The 22,930-nt window shown below is 38.7% G+C and overlaps 3 protein-coding genes across 14 annotated transcripts in view; 1 reads left to right on the top strand and 2 right to left on the bottom strand.

Annotated features, from left to right (window-relative positions):
- The window catches only part of SENP1 (SUMO specific peptidase 1), a 46,594-nt gene extending 33,144 nt beyond the window's left edge, over positions 1-13,450 (bottom strand). Inside the window, exons 1-6 of one of the 4 annotated variants that reach the window (XM_031683062.2) lie at positions 12,535-12,990; positions 9,130-9,177; positions 7,571-7,701; positions 6,401-6,485; positions 5,519-5,560; positions 1,113-1,272 (exon numbers count right to left, since the gene is read on the bottom strand). In XM_031683062.2, the coding sequence (XP_031538922.1) occupies positions 1,113-1,272; positions 5,519-5,560; positions 6,401-6,485; positions 7,571-7,701; positions 9,130-9,177; positions 12,535-12,586 (518 nt within the window). In that variant the 5' untranslated portion in view covers positions 12,587-12,990. Of the gene's footprint in view, positions 1-1,112; positions 1,273-5,518; positions 5,561-6,400; positions 6,486-7,570; positions 7,702-9,129; positions 9,178-12,534; positions 12,991-13,168 lie in introns of those variants that run through there. The other 3 variants (XM_072972908.1, XM_015238068.3, XM_031683063.2) reach the window with 3 other exon arrangements.
- PFKM (phosphofructokinase, muscle) overlaps positions 12,447-22,930 on the top strand; it is a 39,527-nt gene continuing 29,043 nt past the window's right edge. Inside the window, exons 1-2 of one of the 2 annotated variants that reach the window (XM_072972907.1) lie at positions 13,578-14,014; positions 16,580-16,692. The gene's annotated coding sequence lies outside the window, so the exon portion shown is untranslated. Of the gene's footprint in view, positions 12,553-13,577; positions 14,015-16,579; positions 16,693-22,930 lie in introns of those variants that run through there. The other variant, XM_015238070.3, reaches the window with a different exon arrangement.
- Positions 19,217-22,930, bottom strand: part of ASB8 (ankyrin repeat and SOCS box containing 8) — a 56,467-nt gene continuing 52,753 nt past the window's right edge. For 7 of the 8 annotated variants that reach the window (XM_072972918.1, XM_072972917.1, XM_072972915.1 and 4 more), the window contains one exon: positions 19,217-19,588. The gene's annotated coding sequence lies outside the window, so the exon portion shown is untranslated. The remainder of the gene's footprint in view (positions 19,589-22,930) is intronic. The other variant, XM_072972913.1, reaches the window with a different exon arrangement.

The following is a 22,930-nucleotide window of genomic DNA, read 5'->3' as shown; positions in this document are numbered from 1 at the left end:
ATGTGCACTGTTTCTGTAATAACGTTATTTTAAAAAGTAACAGTATGGCATTACTGAGTAAAAAAAGCAACTTGTCAAATGATGCATACAGAATATCTTTAATGAAGATAAAACAATATTATACATTTTATAGTATTACACAGCATATATATCATGCTATACATGAGTAAGAGAGAGGGAAAGGAAACAAGCATAGGAAAAGATTTGGAAGTAAACACACCAAGGGGATGGGAATAAGATTGTGGGTTATAGTCAAAGGATCTTTGGCTTTATTGGCAATGTCTGAATTTTTACAACGTGACTATATTAATGAATTCTTACATAATTTTAAAAAATATTAAAAAGTGGGGAAGACAATCCCTGGGGGCTACTCACATGTGTTTCCAGAGTCCATCTGCTGATAATCATAAAATAAAGTAAAAACTATCTTGTTGGTTTCCACCAACACCAGAAAGCTTAGCTTTGACTAAGTAGGAAATTAAATGATCCCACATACCTAAAATCTATCACCTGAGTAATATTTAAGAGGTCATAAGTACCACATTAAAAAGCAATATTTTACTAATAAAGTTCTTGAGGGAAAAGTTTCTAAGCCAAACTTTATCTGCTTTTAATAAGCAGCATAATTTTGGTGAGGAAATAGGCAGGATTTATAAGCTGGGCTAAAAGGATAAAGTACTTTGTGACTCTATTTTCTAACAGAAGTAGTTGACTAAGACCATGAGGTAAAAGGCTGATTTGGTTTCAGTCAGGTCTCTGCTTATGTGAGAGCCTATAAAACGTGCTGGTTTCTTTGCTACTGAAATTGCAGAAACTGATCAACTTTCACTTTAAGGTTCATAATAGCCTTACTGATCATGAAGGGGTCCAATATACTCATATCCACAAAGATTCCCCTCAAAATTCTCTTCCTCTAATGATAAGATTTGGCTGCCACCAAAATTCACACGAAATAAATTCAAAGTTGAAAGTTCAAAATGAATTTGTCCTTAGTTCGATGTTAAAGTTCAAAACGGTGTTACTATTTTAAAATGCCAATGTAAAAACTATCTTATAGGCATTTCTCTTATACTGGAGGAAGGGCTTGTGAACTAAGCAGCCAGAACACGTACCTTGAGGTCTTTCGGGTTTCGAGGTAAAGACTTCGGCTGTTTCTTGATTTTTGTAAAGTTGAACCTGATGCTGGAGTGGAATTTCTCCACTGGCCATTTGCACTCTGGCCAAAAGTTCTTAGGTCTCCTGAGCCAAGAAAACTGTCTGAAGAAGGGTTGTCTAAAAGAATAAAAGTTTGAATAAATTAAACAAATACCTATAGTGGTTCTCCGTATGACTGCAACCATGTCCAACAATGTATTCCAAAGTAATGTGGCATATCACCATGTCTCTCATGGAAGAACGATCCCAGTCTCAACTGCCAGTAAAGTCTGCAGTAAGGGAACTTCTACAAACTATAATTGATTCAGCCATACTAACCTGAAAATTGATGAAGGAGCTGAATCCTGCCACAGCCATGTGCCTTATCTGCATCAATGTGACTCCGTGGTGTCCACCAAAAGTCAACATTTTACCCCAACTATATCTTGCAAGCACTCCCAGGCCTGGGCCTGAAAGAAGGTAGGCCAGACCAGTAAGAAAGCAGGTGGAGGGCCAAGGAGAATTGTAATTCAAATGAACAACAGTTATTGCTTAATAAGCAGCTGGTGTCACTTTCTTGTTTTTAATTACCATGTTCACGACTCAGGGGCTCTGTCTAAGAGCAGAGATAACCTAATTGCTGCTTATTCTGGCCGGCTTATGGCAGAAATGACCCATCATTTGCATCTGGTTCTAGTATAATAAACTTTCAGTCACATAATGTCATAATTGTCAGACATATCAATACTCTGATGCTTGCTACTGCAATCAGACTAAGTGAGGGTTAACGATTATTTGAATTTTCTGATTCGTGGCTTAAAAACTGGGATGATGAACATCTTCTAAAGTTTCGGCTTGGAGTAGAATAATTTCTATACTCTCTTTTCCCTATCAGCAGGATTGGACAATTTAAAACAATGCCTTAAAAATGACTTTAGATGTTAGGCTATGGAACTCTGAGAAGCACCAGAGGAAAAATGAGAATATAATTCTCTACTTCCTGAATTTTTGTCTAATACCGACATCATTTTGAAGATCCTCTTTCAAAGCATTTTACTAGAGAACTTTACACATTATGTATTTATATTATTTAAAATATTTAATGTAGTTTTTGCTACTCTATCCAGAAAGTAAGGCAGCTGACAAAAATGTTTCGTATTATGGGTTTTTTTTAAGTTGATCAGGAGTATGAGAACTTAGGGTAAATGAGATAGGAAAAAAGCAGTAGTCGGAGTGATATTAGTACTAGTTGATGCACCAGTGGAAGAACTTAATGTAATAGTTTTATTAAACTTACTTTCATAATGAATTACAACCTTTTTCCTTTGTAATCAATACCTATGCTTAACATCTATTACTATTACTATAAGAATGGAGACATGAGACTAATGAAAATGAATTTCATTAAAGGACCAGAAAATTGTTAATCTGTCAACGCAAAGGAATAACAGTAGAATCTTTGTCTCTCACAGTCTTTTGCTAAAATTTGATTAGGGAATGATCTAACTATAGACGTCTACTTGAGGAATAAGTGTACGAAAAACACAGATTACCCTGACAGGTATGAAATTTGAGACCAAGGATAAGCCAGAGTAGCCTCCGCACTGGCATCTGACAGAGGCTTTAGCTTTAAAATTCAAGGGAAAAGCACAAGGTCAGGCAATCTGCTTAACCAGAAAAAACTGGTTCCATCCCCACTCAATGAAATCACTGAATAGTCCTCTATTGCTCATGTGATCGAGCAAAGCTAGAGAGGGACCAACAGGGGGCTGCGGACATTCTTGTTTGGTGATGGTTTAACCTAGTATTCTGTCATCACTAAGAAGTCAGGTTGCAAATGCCACAAATAAGATTACTTTTTATGTGTATATACACACACACAAAACTACAGGGAAATACACCAAAAATTTAATTTTGGTTGTGTTCCAATGATAGAATGATGGGTATTCTTCTACTTTTCTCTACAAATTTTCCCCCAGGACAGGCAATACTTTTATGGACATAATGAAACTTTATATTAAAAAAAAAAAGTGTGTCAGGCAATCACCTACTATGAAAGTAACCATCGGCTTCTATTAATGTTCAGGTTTATTTAGTTATTATAAATATAGGATACTTTAATTCCTCTTACCTACTAAATGCCAGCTTGGCAACCTAATTAATATTTTTCAAAGATAAGACATTGATATGATTCTAAGCATGAGCAAAATCATTTTTCATCTTAAACTATTTTTCTTTAAGGTTTCAAACGTTTTATTTTTTTTCAATTGTGCTCTTAATAAAATCAAAAGGTCTTGAAGTCTGACTAGCACTAAATTATTAAAGTAAAAGTGTAGCATTTTCTTTGCTTTCTACATTAAAAACAAAACAAAACAGTGTTTCAATAGTCTAATCTTAAGTGGATCAAGAAGCAAATATTTTAAAAGCTTGAAATAGACAGATCCAGTAAAGCAGTAAGTGGGATGCTTCAGATCCTTTAGATTCTAAAGTTTGGGACTTTCTTGTGTTTGTTTTCATCTTAGTGGAGGAGAGGACAGCAAGGTGAGACAGGAGACAAATACCAACGCAGTCAGAATGAGAAGACTAAGGCAGATAAACTGGGGACCCATGTCTAGCCCAATCAAGAGGTAAGGCTCAAGGTGACTGACCACAGAAATCAAAGTGGAAATTATTGGGACAGAATAGGAGAGAGACAAAATTCTGCAGGACTTGGAAGAATTGGAATGGGTATGGCAAAGGAACAAAGTTAAAAAAAGTACACAGTAAAAAGCAGATTTGAATTAAAGTCTTTATTATAAGAAGTAAGTATAGAGACCCTTGGCATTCACAGATTTAAAATTCTGATTGTTAGGAAGCAATCTTGGAGGTCTGTGACATGCCATAAGTTTGTTTTGTCAGGGACTACATTAAATTTGACAGAGGCACAAATCTGAATCCTCTGCTTCAGGCTGTAATTTAGAGAATGAATCTAATAGTTCAGCACCCTCATTTCAATATGGTTTTATTATTCATTGTTAGTATTCTCTGGGTATCATCATGTATAAAGGTAACTGTTATGAAGTAATTCTTTTCTTTTCCTAAAAAAAATGGTTTTCAAGTGAGAGATAAACATTTTGGTGTAATATTTTGTCATGGCAATCAACTTATGGTATGAGGACATAGAAAAAATATAATCCTCAAGAATCATGTAACTGAGTAGAAGGCCAGGAATCTGGTCAAATAGCACCAGAGCTAAGAATATAGGGATATGAGATGATCTCAGATATATCCTTTGTGAATATCCAAGATCTACTGAAATTTAAAAGAGAAAAGGTATATATACAAATGTTTTTAAGTCATGTTATTTATAACAGCTGAAAATGGCCGGGGTGAAAAGGACATAAATCATAGAGAAAATGAAGCAAATGAAAGCATGGGCTTATATCCTAAATCACAGCCCTCTGGATCAAGCTATGTTTCTACATTAAAAATTTTTGGAATTTTATAAAGATAAACTGGTATACACCATGTAGTGCTTCCAAGTACAATCTGAAGCAGCATCCTATAATCAAACATATTGATATATCTAAGTGAAATATATAACTGTATTTACAGAGATAAATAAAAGACAGAATATAAGAAGTTTCATGTCAGTTCATGTACGTTTTGCTAAGTAAAACCAGCTCAGGTCAGGTTTTGATGCCAAATAAATTACGAAAAAATTTTTGGTTTTCAGAGCCTTCTGGATTTTGGAATTGCACATAAAGGATTGTGAATGTGCATATCAATTTCATAGATTATTAGAAATCAACAGGAAAAGGTAAATATGAAGAATAACGTACAAATAGAAAGTAAAAAAAAACTGGGCTAAAAAAAGATCATATATTCTGAATCATACAATGTGTTCATGGATACATACTTAGATAAAAGACCAAAAAGACCACAGAGTTAAGTAAGAAGTGAGCTAACGAGGAGATTTTGAGTACAATTTGAGTATAATTTTCTATATATGATTGTTCATTATTAAGCAATTATTTTAAACTAAAACCAAATATTCTGTCCAATGGTAGATCAGCATACAAAATTATAAGCAAACACAGCCTAAGTTCAAATGAAAATATTAATGATCTGATTTCATTATCCACTCAACTGTCCTTCCTCTAGAATTAACAATGAGCTATCAAACCAAATTTCCAGCTCTCTGCTCATCAGAAAGGCCTTTTCAACAATAATGATGGCAGAGTTACTTTCTAAAAAAATTAACTGATTTTTCTATACAAATTATGCACATACTATGTGGAGACCACTTCCCGCCCCAGGAGAGGAAATCCAGTGCCCCGGGTAAAGCACCACCCACTAAATGACATTTAAATATAATATAAATCTAAAAGAGCATCATACTAACGTCTTTTTAGGGGAGGAGATCTCATCTTGCTGACATAGAATCCTGAGGAAGCCAAATAACAACAGTAATTATTATTTGCATTTCATATTTATTATCTCAACTTATCCCTATAAAAACCCCACTGAGGCAGGTTTAATAGTATTGCTAATATTCCCATACTTGTGGTCAGGTGAGAAGATTAAGGCATGAGGAGTGAAAAGACATGGGAAGACCCCTATAATCTTCCTGGGTCACACTGCCAGGAGGCTAACCAACAACAAACTTAGTTTCCTCAAGACAGAGGCAGATCATTGGATATCCAGATCTTAGGAAGGGGGCAGATAAAAAGTCAGGCAGGCCAGGGGCTAGGAATAGCCTAGAGAATGCTGACTTCTGTCATGGATCACAAGTTGAAAAGGTAAGCCCTTGAATACGCAAGCATGGCTGTGGCAGGTGCTAGACAGAAACATGTAAACATTTCCTGCCCTAGTGGAGGGACAGCTTGGGCAGAAATAAATCTTCAGGATTTATGGTTTCACTCAGAATATAAATAGGCTAGCTCCGTGCTTTAAATCAATAGAAAACAAATATCCTTCATATCACATACACATTTCTTAAAAAAAAAAAAAAGAGCTGTATTGCTTTATTACAAAGGCATAATAAACAAGTAGGAGAATGGATTCCAAAAAAATCTTTTTCATTAAAAAATATTTGGTTGAGACTAGATCAGTAAAGTACTATAGCAGTGACACACACACACAGCTTATTAAAATAATGGTTTAGTGGAGAAAATACCATTTTGCTTTTGACATGTTTTCACTTTTAGAGATCGTAAACACAAGCAATTTGCTAGGAAGAACTCTGAAAGGTAGAAATGCCCTGACTCCAAGTAATGCGTCATACCTGAATAATAATTTGGATTATAAGCTGCACTTCTTGTAGAACAAGTATAAGATCGGTCCAAATTCCCTTGCCTGGAAGGTAAAATCTAAACAAAACAAAAGATATTTCTTAAATCATATTTTTGACAATAAAATGAAATAAAAATTTATACTAGGAAAATACATTCGATTATACAAGATTATGACATATTTCAAACTCATATAATTAATTATATTTATATATTATAAATAAAGTAAACTACATACTAATAAGAAAGGAAAACATATCAACAACCTGATGAATGATTAAGGCTTCAAGGAGGGAAATGGGCAAAATTATGTTATACAACTTCATACAAAAAGAATGCTCATTAGAAGGTAATATGCATTTAGATACATACCCTGCTCTGAAAGCCAGCTGTATCATACATCAAACAGGCTGACAAAATCAACCTGGTTTTTTGATTCTTCTGATAACTTTCCAGAGAGAGTTCTTAATCAGGGGTGGTACCACACCCCAGTGGATACAAAATCAGTTATCAAAATGACTATGGGGGGCAGATGATACTGGTATTTAGTGCTCAGAGTCCAAGGATGCCAAATATTCTGCTATTTGGGATAGATTCACACAGCAAAGAATGGTCTCATCCAAATTAGTCATGGCCTTCCTACTGAGAAAGACTGTTTTCTTAACAGTATTCCTCAAACCTTAATGTGCATATAGATCAGCTGGAGATTTTTTAAAGTATAGATTCTGATTCAGTAGGTATGGGGTAAAGCCTGAGATTCTGCTTTTCTAACAGGCTCCCAGGTGATGCTGTTGCTGCCAGTCCTTGACAAACTAAGCTTCATAGCACAGAGAAATCTCAGAGCAGCTGTATATTTTCACACTCCTCCCACCCCTTGTTTAATGCTCAGAATTTTAAGACATCAGTTTAAAAGAGCACTGATTTGTGCACCAGTAATTGTAATATTCAGAATAATACTCTTCTAAAAAGTACTGTTCTCAAAGAATTCATACACAGCCTGATTCTTAACTTTAATGTATCAAACAGAATTTCAAATACTAGAATTACTGATTCTAAAAAGTTTACATATATGTTTGTGCTTTTGAGTGTGGCATTTAAACTACATTAGATGAAAATGTAAGACAAAATAATTCATTAATTAAGGAAAGAAAATTATTACTAACCTGATGGTCAGAAAGTGAAAGCTGGTCCTCTTGAAAACCTGTTTGCGACAGGAGATGGGTTTTGAATATGGAGTTGTGGTTCACCAAAGTTACTTCTCCAGCATCCATCCTCATCCTATCAGCAATATCATCTGGGGAAAGGGTCTGGATTAGTTCAAATCATATAATTCTTCAATAACTACTTTCTTATGAACCAACCTTTTCACCTAATAAAAATGATTCTCAAACAGCTCTACAGTCAAATGAAACCTCTCCTCCATAACTAACTATTGGCAAGTAATTTCAAAATGTCATTGTCAAAAAAGAGTCAAATGTGCAGAAATTGGTTAATTTGAAATTGACTGAGATTATTTACTAAATAGTTCAAAACCTGTACAATAAAAAGTTTAATTCGAAGTTTTAAAAGTAAGGAAACTTTCCCCAAAGAAAAATTTGACTGTTTTTTAACTGCTGAAAAAATTTCAAATACAAAAGAAAGGGAAAAAATTTCACCATTCAAAACACTCTTAACCCTGGTTTATTTCCTCCGTTTCAACTCAAAAGGTGCTTTAAAAATTGATCTACCTGAAATTTTCTTCTGCAAAAAGCATAATTTATTCAATGTCTCTTAAGAGGATATCAACTCAATTACTATAATATCGTGGTAGAACCTTACTTCATAACCATTGTGTGACCTTTGTTACTATAAAAGAGCCTGAACAGGAACAAGTAAGAGTAAGGGAACTCAAAGACTTACACTGATTATCAGCAATGAGAGAAAAAGGAAACAATGACCAGGACAAAGAAGGGAGACTAAGTAAAAGGAAAAAACAGTAGACAGAAGACTAATGTGGTTTTCGAAGGAGCATATAGGATGTTACAAGATCTACGTGTACAGACTTTTCAACCTGTTCCTAAATTGGTTACTAGTCTTCACCTTATACTGATCCCCTTTAGAGATACAAAGTTCTATGAATAATGGAAAATATTCCAGTCACAATTAATTCTCAGTGCCACTAGCTAAATGAAATTTTTAAATGCCCTTAATCAAATTAGTCGTCATACAGAAGGCAGTATAACATAGTAGGAGAGAACAAGGACCCTGGAACCAGGCTGCCTGAGTTTAAATTCTGGCTCTGCCAGTTATAAATGTGTGAACCCAGGCAAGTTTCTTAAGTTCTGTGTGCCAGTTTCTTTGTTGATATAATGGAGATAATAACAGTACCTACTAGGTCCTATTAGGAACCCTTGTAAGGTGGTTTTAAAAAATTAAAGGAAATAAAGTATTTTAAGTACTTAAAGCAGCGCCTGGCACATTGTGATGTTTGCTACTGGCTTTTTCAATAAAATGAATAAGAAAATGCTTTAAAATGATGCTAAACACAATATCCCAAACAAAAGAAAATTGTTAATAAAGTATTATGTATACTGTATTACAAAATTAGGATGAGATCTCCCTTAAAATTATTAAGCACAAAGATGCAAATATTGAAAATGTTAGGAAAACCTATTCTTTCACTCCAGATTAACTAATCAGAGTAACTAAAAGGATTGAATGACTATTTCATACTAAGTCTTACCCATGTCAGGTCTTTTCACATCACTGACTTTAGCAAAGATACAAAGTCCTATAAAAGAAGACGGAAAACAGAAGTGTTACTTTCTGAAACATCTCTTTCATATAATTATAGAACAGGGAGCCACTCAGATGTGACACTTGTATTCTTAGTAGAGAAAAATATAAGATGGCAAGTCAAGTTGATGGGAAGAGAATGGAATCTAAAACTAGACTGAGGTAGTTCGAAACATTTCTGCAATCTGTGCTACACTAAATAGCAATTACACACTACTCACAGAATCACAGAATATTACAGCAAGAAGCAGGTTAAGAGAGCCAACCCTTTGGAGATTAATTTGCATATGATCGTAAGTTAATGACCACACTGAAATTACAACCTAAAAATTCTTCCCAATCCATTGCTCTATTTCTTCACGCCAAAGCATTTATAAACAAGTGACAAATTTGTGGTAGTTCTATTAAGACTTTTCTTTCATACATCTTATACAGCAGCCAAACATAAAGCTAGTTATTTCTGAGGACAAAGACTACTTCAAAGTTGTACTAAGTACTTTCTCCCCCATCATTAATCAAACTGTTCCAAACCAAAGCCCCTTTGCCTAGATGAAATTACTTTCTCCTCTGATGTATCTAATTTGCCCAGAAAAAGGAAGTTAAAAGCCTAACTGGTGGAACTAGGTTAATAAATGTACCGTTGGAACAGACTTCTTGGCAGATTTCCAAGAGGAGACTAGGGATGCTATATATATACACACACATATATATACACACACACACACACACATATATATATATATACACATATATATATACCTATATATATATTCATAATCTTATCACCATATTTTTAGAGATTGAGCACTTCATCAATTACATAGTACTATCAGGACTTCAATCTACTGAGAAGACTGGATGATGATCACAGGTAATTCTTCATGGTCCCAATAAAAAAGTGCATACACAAAGGAAGGCAGCTTGAGCTTTTCTTGGCATAGGTACAGACTAAGCAGAGTAATCACCTGATTACTAGTCTTGCCAGGGAGGATTCCCAACGAATTTAAGCCTTAGATTTAGGCTTCAAATACACAACTTAATAAAAGGCTTCTATCTGGTAATCCTCCAGGTTATTCTTTGCCCTTCTTTCTTTTTTAATAAAGCTAAATTCCCTGGGTCCCACATTAAGGGGAAGAAAATCCTATCAACCAATAAATTAGCAGCGGCTTTTTCACATTTCACTCTTTCAGGCCATTTCATAATTGTCATAACTAGTCTTTTTTTTTTAAACAAAGCCACAATTTTAACATTTATCATATTTAAAGTTTCAAAGCACACCTGTTTGGCTTGGGTGGGGAAGTTTGGTTTTATTTTTTTCAGGCTTAGTTTTTTAAAATATTTGATCATTTTCTATTGTCCAATCATTTCAGCACTTCCAAGGTCCCTAGAACACTTTGCCTCCCTTCTCCCTCTGTCCTCTAGCTGCCCCCAGCTCTGGGGGGGTCCATGGGCCAGGATTCATCACTAGCCTTTTTTGTTGTATTAAGAATGCCAATTAAAAAGTCTGGTGCCCAGCAGAACAGTCCCATGTTAACTTCCTTTGCATTGCTGAAGTAGATACGAAGAGGGAAGCAAGAAATCAAAGAATGTTAGAGATTATGTCCAGAGATTTTAAGTGACTTGCCTGAAATCATACAGATAGGGCAAAGTGAAGACAAAAAAATTCAGGCACCTTCACTTCCAAACAAATGCTCTTTCAACAAACATCACAAAATTCATATCCTTTAACATACCCTTCTTCAAGGATTCATACATACACTCTGGCAAGATAAAAGTAATCCCTAGCTAATTCTGGGGAATCCACACTGTTTTATAATTTTAATAAGTAAAGCCCCACATCTACATTTTAATTCAGATACATCCAGCTTCTTCAGTGTGCTCATGTTACTTTCATTTTGCAACTTTGCATTTACAGTGGGAGAAAGGCTATTTTATACCCCAAGATTCAATATGAAATGCTGGACCTGGAACCTCTGATGCCACCAAATTCTTGCAAGCATAAGAATTTTTTCCCTTTAAGAAGAGTATTCTAGTAACTCATTTCCTGGCTCACACTGGTCATTTAATTTACTGAAAGAATGTAAGTAGTCTCAGGTGTTCAGATGAAGTCAGGTTAGTAGCTGAACACAAGATAAGAAATCTTAAAGAAAAAAAAAAGCAAAGTCCTGATGGTAACACAATGTAATAAGTATGGTAAACCATTTATAAGTTTACAGATATACAAAGAGGTGATCAGAAAAGTGAGTGTTTAGTGCTATGGTGAAGTTATTAGAAAGTATATATTGAGGAAAGGCATTGTACAATTAGCTTTATGAGTAACCAAGATGTAGTTAGAACAATCTATCGTATGAGAAGGGTGTAGAAGTGATCATGTGAATCATCCTACTCTGAACTCTGAAAACTTATGTATATGAAACAGTTTGTACTATATCATTATGCACCTTTTTTCATATTTTTACATGGAATCTTTCCAATTACACTCTAACACCTTAAACACTAAAGAATCACCTTGTTTCATACACAAACATTTACTGTGCACCAATAATATACAGGTTAGGAGATACAAAGATGAAAAAGAAAGGGTCCCTGTTGCTGAGAATCTCCCTATCCACTGGAGGAAACCAGAATCATTAATACTTACAGCAAGACAAAGCTGGTGCAATTGGTAGGAGATGTAGGAGTCAGGTAAAGAAAAGGTAAGACTTTCAAAGCAGTAGTCAGAGCTACATCACCTTAGCCTGAGGTAGAAGAACCTGTTTTTTAATCCATTTGCTCCCTCCACATTTAAGTCATCAGATGAGTGATACAAATTAGGTAAAAATGAATGAGGTTTCTCAAGATAAAAACATAGGCTTCCAAAATGGAACTAGAGGAAAAAAAGGGAATCTCTAAATTGGAAAAAGGTTAAGGGATCATGCTTAAAGAGATGCTTAAGGTTTCGCTTTAACTGTAATTTCTAATTCAGTGTAGTCTATCTTTCAACACAAGTCCTTAAAACAAATTATCTTTATAAAGAATAAAGATTTAGGAGATGATGCGATCTACTCCATTCAGAACATCCAACTGGAACAAGGACTCTAAGTCAAATAATTGGCAGCCTATAAAAGGCTTTATACAAATTTTATAAGAATCACCACCACCCCAAATATAATAAGTGTACCAAACATGAAGTGAAATGACTTTAACAAGGCTGACTTGAAAGTGATAAAGTAGCAAGTTATTGCCAACAAGATAGTGGAAATACTGCAGAGGCACCGATAAACAGAAATCACCAAGCTCAAGAGAAACTGGGCATATGTCCAGAGAGATCACGTTAGGGTACACCAAGAAAGAGACGGTTCAAGAGAATTACCAGGAGGCGATGAGCCAGGTAAGCAAGCGGTGGCAGTTAAGGGGATTTTCATAACCTGGGCAGGAGGGTCCAGACGTTTCTTTCTGGTGGTGGCACTAGCGATATCACATCTCAGGGAGGTATCACAGAGTAAAAGAGTTGGAGAAATGTTTACGTGAGACGCAGAAGTAGTCGAGAAATATCATTCAGGTCTCAAGGAAGGCGGGAGGTGAAGCAGGTATTAACAGAAAAGCTGAGCTTTCCGGTGAAAACAGCTTTCCCTTGAGAGAAGCCCCCGCTCTGGCGGGAAAGCCCCGAAATCCCAACCGGCCCTTTCCCCACAGGTAGGGCTCGGCGCTGAGATGGAGCCGACCGTAACCGCAAGGAGACGGCCTCTCCCCGACCCGGGAAAAAGAGGCCTGTAGGAACGGCCTCGGGAAACCTAACTAACGGCCACCCGCCAGATCGCGGCCGGCGGACAGCAGGGGGGAGGGGAGGGGGTCGCAGGGGGCGGGGCAGAAGAAAAAGCGCCGTCCCCACAGTCGTCCCCGCTTCCGCCCAGCCCAGCCCAGGCTTCGGGGCCCGGGCCCGCACTGCTTCCCGGCCCAGGCTCCCTCCATCCTCACCCCTCCCCCAGCTTCCCGCCGCCACTCACCGAACCGGAACCGGCTGCTATGCGAAGGGGTTTCCGGCCGGGCGCGGAACGCAAAACCCGGGAACCGCCGCGAACCGGAACCGCCTCCACAACACCGGAAGAGCTGCTCGGTGGCGGCGGCAGAGGAGGGGGGGTGGGGCCGGAGGTCAAAGAGCAGAGTTGAGGAGCCGCGGAACGCCTGCGCAGTGTGGCAAGGCCTGAGAAGCTAAGGGAGCATCTAAGGCTGTAGTCATAATTTCTCTGTTCCCCTTTCAGTTTGAGCTTTTTCTTGTTCTCGTTCTTGGAATACTGTTAGTGTGCCCTATCGTCCTTCGCTTTTTTGTGTTCCCTCGGCCGCCTTACGCGCCGCCTTCTGGTTCCGCTCGGCGATTTTTGCCCACGCTCTGGTTTCCATGGAAGCTTTTCGCTGTGGTCTTGGATCTGCCAGACTCTGGCTACCTTGACGGAGACCTGAGAGCTAAATCTAGCTCAGGCTATATCATGTTTTATTGAGGATCACAGAACGTTAGTGCTTGTAGAGGTTTTTGGAGATAATTTAGTATATAGGTCTGAGAAGTGGAGTCATTTCCGAGAGTTACAAAGTACATGGCAGATCTGGGACTATGAAACAGGTTTCTTAACTTGCAGCCTTATACTCTTTGCACCACAGCATGCTTCACTGGTCATTGGGGCAAAGTGGGAAAAACAGCATGTTGGGGTTGGCTTAGGTTAGACTCTGGAAATACGTAGAATCTTTTAGAACTTTGGAGGAATTTGAAACACTTCAGGATGTGTGAGGAAAGCTGTCCAGGGTCCAACCCAGGATTCTGCCCTCTGGACATCTAAATGGCCGTCGTGTTGTTCCTGGTACTGAACTGGTTAATCTTTAATCTGTGCCATAATTTTAAGAGAAAATAATGAGGAGAAATGTGTGTTCATTCAGACTTTTTATCAAGCCCCTCAACGTGATGGGTGCCGTGACCCAGGCCCTGTCTAGAAGTCGTAGAGAAATTCTAAGTAAGCACTGTAGACGCAGATGACAGCCACAGTCTGAGCTCGGACTTGAAGAAGGGAAGCCTCTGCAGGCACCCAGCCTTTTAGCTACTCTCAGCTGCTAGAGAAGGAGATGCTTGCTGAGTTCAGGATATCTTGCCCTGTCAAATGTATAAAAGTAGATTATATGTATCACTTCATATGTTGACATTTAATACTGTAAGGTCCTACAGCCCATTAATATTGAACATACCTGGTTCATGTCACTTTTGCCCATCTTAATCATTCCACAGGTCTGTTGATTTGGATTAAGCTCTATTTCTAGGAGACAACCATGAGTAAAAAGGAATTTCATCTGAAATTTTTCATATGTTGATTCAGTCTTGCCAGTCAGGACTCCTCAGAGAACAGGTACCATTGTCTGCTGATCATACTCCAGTGACAGATGGATTCTCTTGCAAGGAGTCTCAGTGCAGGATATGAGACTTGATGTAAAGGCAACCTTTAGGGGTCAACTAAACTTGTTTATTCCACCCCTGTTGTGATAAAATGTTTATGACTGGGTCCTGTCTTTTCCTTGTACAAGTACCAGGTGAGATTTTGGACTGATATGTGGGGATAGGCCCCAGGTATATAAGGAAGACTTGGGGGTTGAAGAAGAACAAGATTTATACTCTTCCACCCTCAAAGTATCTTGTTATGTGTTCTGCTTTTCCCCCATTTATGTCAAAGGAGTAGAACTTTTTTGAGGTAAGGCAGTTGTTGAGAAAAGTCAACACTTCTCTAATTTTTCACTGGATTTATGGGGAGAGAGTGCGGGAGGCCCTGGACAGCTAGCTGAGAGTCATAGGGAAAATGAAAGAGAATAAGGAGCACTCCTTTCCCTGAATTCCACCTTGAGGATGACCAAGAGATATTGCTTCTCAGCTGGGGAAGCTTCAGCTTCCAGCATGCTCATGCAAAAGCGACCATCCGAGACAGATGCCTTGAAGAGTCTAGATTCTGTGGAAGATCCAGACACCGTGGAAGGCATACCTGTTTTTAAAAATGATGAGGCTTGCGGTTAAACAAGAGGGAGGAATGTGGAAAGGAGTATTAGAAAATGAAAATTTTATCATAGCATTATAATTTAGGATAGACCTACCAAATTGTAAATATGAGTTAAGACACAAAGGAGAAACTCTGTGTGTGTGTGTGTGTGTGTGTGTGTGTGTGTGACAGTGTGTGTGTGAGTGTGTGTGTATGAGAGAAAGTAAGAAGTCATCTGTAAGACTAGAAACAGGGACAGTTCCCTCTATGAAGAACAGCTTGATTTAGTCAATAGTAAGTGAGTTGGCTCCTATTATCAGCAACCTTAATATGTAAAAAGTGAAACTTAAAAAATGCATTAAATTAAGAAGTTATTATATTACGAAGTAATTGCAAATATTGTAAAAAAAAAAGACTTACCTTCAGAATCCATTTAATAAGAAATTTCTTTTATATATTTTAAGTACTGTCAAACTCTTAAGCAACTTATGTGAAACTTCAGAAACACATCTCTGTGTTTCTTCTCAACTTAAATACATCTGTATTGGAGTCATTTAACTGCAAACATTTATTGAGTTCCCACTATGTGCCCAATAATACACTAGAAATAATAGAGAGTTACATACGTGACATAACTTTGTCACTGTTCCAGTAGTTTACAGTCTGGAAATGCCTTAGAGATTATTTAGTCCAGCTCCTTATGCTTTTAGAAGGAATTTAGGTCTAAAAAGGTTTTCCTCAAGAAGTTAACAAATTCACTGGAGTAATCACTTCCAGCACCTACAAAATATATAGTAATATTTATTCGATAATTTTTGAGCATTTGTTATTTGAAGTCATTGTACAAGACTCAGTAGGAGATGAGAAAATAAACTAAGATACTTTCCCTGTTCCCCAGGAGCTGATGATCAAAAGAGAGATAATATGAGACAGAGCTTGATAACTTTGGTTCAAAGATACTGAATTCAAAAGAGAATGTCTTGGGGATGTAGGAAGGGAGGGGCCAGCTGATTGTGAGGCAGAGCTTCGCTGAGCTCCAGCATGGATGCAGGGCACCATGGTCTAATATCCAGTCCTACACTTTGAAATGGCATACACTCTTAACTTAGTTCAGTCTCATTAGTGTACCCAGAGTTAACCAGGCCCACAAGAAAATGGTTTATGTACAAGAATCCCAATTTATTAAGCTTTTAGGGCAATACATATCTATATATGGCAACTATGTGGGGTCTATGTCCCTTTAATCAGACTTGCTTTGCCCATGCATAAAAAGCCGCTAAGTAAAGAAATAAGCCCAGCTGGTGGACTTGTCCTACAATGCCCTGAATTTGTACAGATTATTTCTTATTTGCCTTCATCTTGCCTGCTTTTCCCATTCTTATTTTGCCCTATACCTAATACTCACCTCAGACCTGCTTTGCTCTGATGACCTGTTTGGACCTGCTTCTGTGGTTTGAACTCAGCATTATCCCATGGACAAAATTTTAATGTTCAACTTCTGCCTTTAAGCATTGAGGCTTCAGGTAAGAGCTACATTTCACCCTTCTAGTTCTCCCATTAGAAATGGAGAGTCAGATATCTTCCCGATTTGCCCCATTGGGACCTCCATTCCTCCTTGTCTGCCTTTCTCCCTGCTTGCTTCCCTCCTTCATTTCCTCCTTCTTTCCTTACATCCTTCTTCCCTCTCTCCTTTTCTTTCTTCCTCTCTACCTCCCTCCTTCTCTCCTTCTTTTTGTTCCTTCCAAGAAAACTTGTTGAGTATATACTATGTCAGGCACTGTATTTGGCACCAGGAACAAAGTAAACAAAATGGGTACATTGCCTGCCGTCATGAAGTTTATAGTCTTGTGGGAGTAAGATGTAATCACATGGTCACACACATGGTTAGAGAATTAGAACAATGCTAGTACAATGAAGGGAAGCAGTATCATGTAACCAGAGTATAAAACAGCATAAAAAACAGGAAGACCTGAGAGATGAGTATGCATTAACCAGGTCTGTAAAAGGGGACAGTAGACTCTGAAATGAGGAGGAATTTGGTTCATTGGAGGAGCACAGAGGTCAGTATGACTTGAGTGAGTGGAGGAGGAGGACTACCTGGAGAGCCGACTATAAAGATAGTAGAACAGTCGTATCATGCTGTGCCTTCTGGATCTTACTGTTCCCAAGCTGTGGGAGGTCACTGAAGCGTGACAGGATCATATTTGTGTTTTGAAAAGATCATTTTGGCCTCTGGGTTGAGGATGCATTAGAGGGGCAAGAATCGTTACCTACTTTGGTGGGATGGATAATGGCACTGCCTTGCTTCATTCCTCAGTGTAGGCAATGCAGCCCTATAGGGCATGAATGAGGAAGTCAGCCATCAAATAGCATGTTTGGCAGAGGTGAGCCAGAGCTACTGATGCCAAAACACCCCAAAACCCTGGCCTGATGTCCCTCTGTTGCTGCTGCAAGCCTGAAAAATTCATGGGGACTCCCTTCAAGATGTTCTGCTCCTTGCTTTAAGTGCACCTCTATATGGAGGTGCTGAGCTCCAGCCTCAAGAAAAATGGAATACATTTTGTTTCTAGTCTCACACCTGGCAGGGAAACTGCTAATTTCTCCAACTCACTGGCCATCAGTAGAGACAGCTCTGAATGAGGCAGGCTGTGTGTGTATGTGTGTGTTTCTGGCCTATAGAAAGTCATTTGGTCCTGCAATGGGGCACAGTGAGGGAGTCAGTTGCCTAGGCCCCTAACCTTTGCAAAGAAAGGTGGTTAGTATTCCCAGATAGCTGAGAGTGTGAGACAACTATCTCCAGGACAAAGGCTTAGAGGGCAGCAGGCAGCTTTCTGGGTCAGGCTCTGGTCCAGCAGATCCAACTGCCTACTAGACCTAAAGCCTTCCCTGTGCACAAACCTCTCCTGCTCACTGATGGACAAACAGCCTTGGTAACTTGTGACTTCTGAGACCACTTCTTATTGGGCAGCTAATGGGGGAAGCATCCCAAGAGAGTAGTGTTACACCCATCTGTCACAGCTTCCCCTCACCCCCAGGAAGTATAAGACTTTCCTATCATATTCTTTGCTTCATCGAGGCTGTCTATCACCAGCATTGCCCATGCCCCCACTACCTTTCTGTTCCCTTGGCAGTACACTCACACCTTGGTAGCTCATGCAGACCAGGATGAGAAGTTACCCTAACATTGTGAGTGCAACTGTTATGTAGGGGTGCTTGCTTCCCACAATGCAGTTTCCTTCCAAGCAGGTATACTTGCTTTTTGCATCAGAGACAGGATTCCCCACATATAGGCACTATGCTATAGTGATCCAAGAACCTGTATTCTTGCTAAAGGAGAATCAGTGGGAGCTCTGCCTCTGTCAAGATTGCCTTAATCTCAACCTAGTCACTATTCAACATAGACCTCCTGATCCCAACCTACCAGGACCAGCTCCAGAGAACTTGAGTTTCCATGAAGCTAAATCTCTCAGGGCTTTTATAATGTCAACTGAATTGGAAAGATCACTGAATGGGAAAATAGGACTACAGATGCTTTTCTTCCAGTCAAATATTCAGGGATACCAGTAGACCTGTGAAACACTCTTTTCATCTTCCATTGATTAATAGAGATGATCTTATTTATCCTCTTGGACCACTCTACTCTGGGTGGTCCCATATTAAACTATCTCTCAGTTAATCCAAGGAAATGTATTTAAGAGCCTAAAAGCATATTTCTGAGACTTGTTAAACAGCTAGACCTTTCACATTGATGAGGTGCTAGCAGATCAGAAGTGGAAGACTCCCAGGATTATCTTGTATAATGATTATTTGTCTTCTCTGCTCTGATATCCCCCTAAACTTACTTCTTTAAGAAGAGAAGAAGTTTATCTGGTCCAAGCTTTTGGCGTCATACCTCAGCTGAAGACTTTGTTTACCTCTGCCCTTACCAAGACTTGAAAGTGATTCAATGTGCGGTAGACTTGTTACCTATAACCTCTTCCCTGAGCCAACTTTCTTAAGAAGTTGATCCTAATTGGCAGGAATGACTCTATAGGAACCATGCAGGACTTTGAGACATGCAGATTTATTCTTCAAGTGATGGTGTTCTTGGACCTCCACAACTTAGAACAATAGTTCTCAAACTTTATTGTGCATCAGAATCATCTGGAGGGCTTATAAAACCACATTGCTGTGCCCCATGCCCAGAGTTTCTGATTCAGTAGGTCCCAGGTAGGGTGCAAGAATTTGCTTTTATGACAGGGATCCAGGTGATGCTAAGCCAGTGCCCTATGTCAGAAACTTCAACATCAGTGGCTAGTAGAGGCACTGCAGTGTCTCCAGGGGTCATCATATCCCAGCTAGAGCTAACGATGACTCTCCAGTGCAGACAGTCATTTCATGGCCATGCCCAGGGTCTGTCCTCAGGGAGCTTACATTCTACTGGAGGAAAACAAATGATAGCATACTAGTCAGATGAGATTCAGAGGTTGCACAGAAGTGAGAGGACCAGATAGATATTTGTTTCAACCCAGACAGAGGCCCATACCTAATTGCTGCATATGTTTCACAACATCAACCCACCAAGTCACTGTAACCCATTCACACTTCTGATTCTGGTCCAGAGGAAATCTTGGTGATCCTCTGGTATGACACGCCTCACTTCTTCCTGCCTCAGAATCTTTGCATTTGTTATTCTCCCCATCTGAAAGCTGCCCTTCCAATGGTAGCATGGTTTTCTCTCTTGTTTGTTCAGACCGCTTCCTAGAGTGCCATCTTAGCAAGGTTTTTCCAGAACACCCTGCTTAAGATAGCACCCTTGTCACTCTGCTCTTGCTTTATTTTTCTTCAAAGCATTTACCAATATTTGCCTAATTAGTTCATTGTCTGCTTTCCTCACTATTATATAAGCTCCATGAAGATAGGCAGGTTTTTTTTCTTTCCAATCCTGGATCGCCTTGGAGTCTAGGACAGTGCCTAACATATAATAGGTGCTCAATATTTGTTGACTGAATACATGAAACCTATAGTATACTATTTCCATTTCTCCTGGGTTAGAGTCACACCTGGATGACTGACATACCTAATTCTCACTCCTAAATGTCCTGGAACACCATCACTAGCATCATCAATATCATCTTTATCTTCTCACACAGTGGTCTAAATATAGATCTGTACCCATTCCATCATCGTGACACCATCCTAGTGGTAGTGAGTGGACTCATGAATATGGCATGCAACATACTCTTAATTGCCCCTCATTTATACCAGCCTTTAGTAATCACTGTCAAAGAGATTTTCTGTCTTTATGAACTACTCAGATTCCTGGTAGTAATGTCTAATTTCATCCCAAAGCTCTCTGTATCTTCATTTACCTACCACTACTTAACAGGGTTAATGGGCAGAGTGTGTGAACCAGGTACTTTAGAATACCTCAGCTGGTTTCCTCAATACCTGTCTAGCTGCTGCGGAATTCTCTTTAAACATCTTCTACTTCTCTCCCCAGCATGCTTTCTTTCATAACAATTATATTTTTTGCCCCTAATGTTTGCCTGCTTCACACCAGCACCCCAATAGCTGTCTGATATCTGGGGAGCTCTGGGAAGTCTAAGAGGACCTTCTAATTGCCTTTCTGTACTCTGAGGATCAATGTAAAGAATATGTCTTTCAGGAGGAGGGTTTAGCTGAAGTGGTAGAGCACATGCTTAGCATGCATGAGGTCCTGGGTTCAATCCCCAGTACCACCTCCAAATAGAAATAAATGAGTAAACCGAATCACCACCCCCTCATAAAAAATGAATATGTCTTTCATTGCTTGGTACCAGGTTATGACGTATAAGTTGAGCTGTCATATAAAGTGGCTCTTCTTTATGCACACTAGCTTTACCTGATGCTGAAAACAAGACCACCACCAGGTAGTACAAAGTGAAAAAGTAGCGGACTTTAACCACATAGCCTTCTGGCCAAGTCCCCTAAAGCCTGAATTCTAGCTCCCAATCCTGACAACTGAAGAAAGCTGATTATATTTTTTGACAAAGTTCTGGATTTCCAGCAGTACCCTAGCTAATTCCTATTCTTGAGTCATTACAATGGACATATGCTCCCTTGAGTAGCCTATCTGAGGCCCTAGGTTCTTTTCCATTGCAAATCCAGGACATGTCAGCTTTCTCCTCTGGAGGAGGGGTCTGGGGTGCCTTTTTCCAGCCCCATTAAACCATACCAGCAATGAAAATAACCTTGGAATGAGGGCAAATTCAGCTACTGGCTTAGTTTGGTTGCCTCAAGAATCTTTGGTACCATCTCTTGTTTGACTGTCTAACTTGCTATTTTGCACTGTGATTCCTGGTCCTAATTCTGCTGAACTGCGCACTTTACTCCTGACACTCTCCTTAGGCACCCTACCTTGTATGACAATGTTTAGACCCCTTTCTCTTCTTCCTTAGTCACCATACTGTTTACCTGTAGGCCTCATGCACCAATACCCTGCCCTGAGGGATGCTTCTCAGCCTCCCCAGTTAGAGGCCTGAGGATTGGACATATGCCATATTTTCTAGAACTCCCCAGATCTCAAACATTCTCTTCTGTCATCAGTCTGACATCAAATTATGCAATCAAATTTTGATTCATAAGTCATCCATAGCTAGCTAAAGTATGCCTTCCAAGTTGTTAAGGTTCCTGGGAAACTATATTTGAAATTTAAAAGTTGTTTGATAGACAAAAAAATTACAAAAAAGTGAAAGGTATGGTCTTGTAGTTTAGGATTAAAATTAAGGAAAATCCACTTATAAGGAGCTATCATGGTTTCATCATATTATCCATTTCTCTAATACTGGAATATGTGTATCCAATGGTGTGCTTCTCTCAAGAGTACTAACTAAACACTGCCAAATTCTTTCTAACCAGGTCCTATTTTTTAACTCTATCTACCCTCAACTAATATTTATGGATAAGAACTTGATGTATTATAATTGTTAAGTGGGTTATTGATTTCTTCAATTATATCCCAGGTCCAGTGAAATATAAACTTCCTATGAACCTTTGATAGTCCTTCTAGGTTATAAGCTCCAGGAGAGCTTGGTATACCTCAGCACCTGGCATGGTGGCTGGCACATAATGAGTCCTCAATAAATATTTGTTGAATGTATGAATAATAATGAATAGAAGTTTCTGAAGATTCTTATCAGGAAAACATTTACAGCCATTTCTTAATATGATGTATTTCTTCCATTAGCTACTCTATTTTGTGTTTTTTTTTAACTAATTTAGCTCTTAGCCCTTCTTAGGAAGGGGTAACTTTCAAATTTCAGCCTTTAGATTCATTGATGGAATAAGGAACTACAGAATGTGTGGGAAGCTTTTCTATCTTTTCCCTTTTCAAATTTTAAAAACATCCTTATTGAGATATAATTTACATGTCATAAAATTCACTCACTTAAAATTATAATTTGGACTTTGGACTTCCAGCTTCCAGTTCCCCATATAAGGAGCTTGGAAGTCATCACTCCATCCTAACAACAAGTAAAAGTAAAAAGACTGAAAAATCAACAACTGTTCCTGGATCCGTAGGAGAGGGGAGGACACAGGGCATACAGCTGATCCCAAAACTGGAGGGACAAGCAGGTGAATACAGTTCATCACAGCTTATTGGAGCAGAGACCGACCCATGAACAGAAACCTCCTGGGGAACCAGTAAAGGGGCAGGAAAAACTGAACTGTAAAGGACAAATTGCTGGAGGCTCAGTGTGGACAATTCTGGGAGTTAAAAACTACAGGGGGACCTAGTTA

Source organism: Vicugna pacos, chromosome 12, assembly GCF_048564905.1.
Source record: "Vicugna pacos chromosome 12, VicPac4, whole genome shotgun sequence".
NCBI lineage: Eukaryota > Metazoa > Chordata > Mammalia > Artiodactyla > Camelidae > Vicugna > Vicugna pacos.
The sequence above is the reverse complement of the archived record's forward strand: the minus strand, read 5'-3'. Positions and strand labels throughout refer to the sequence as shown.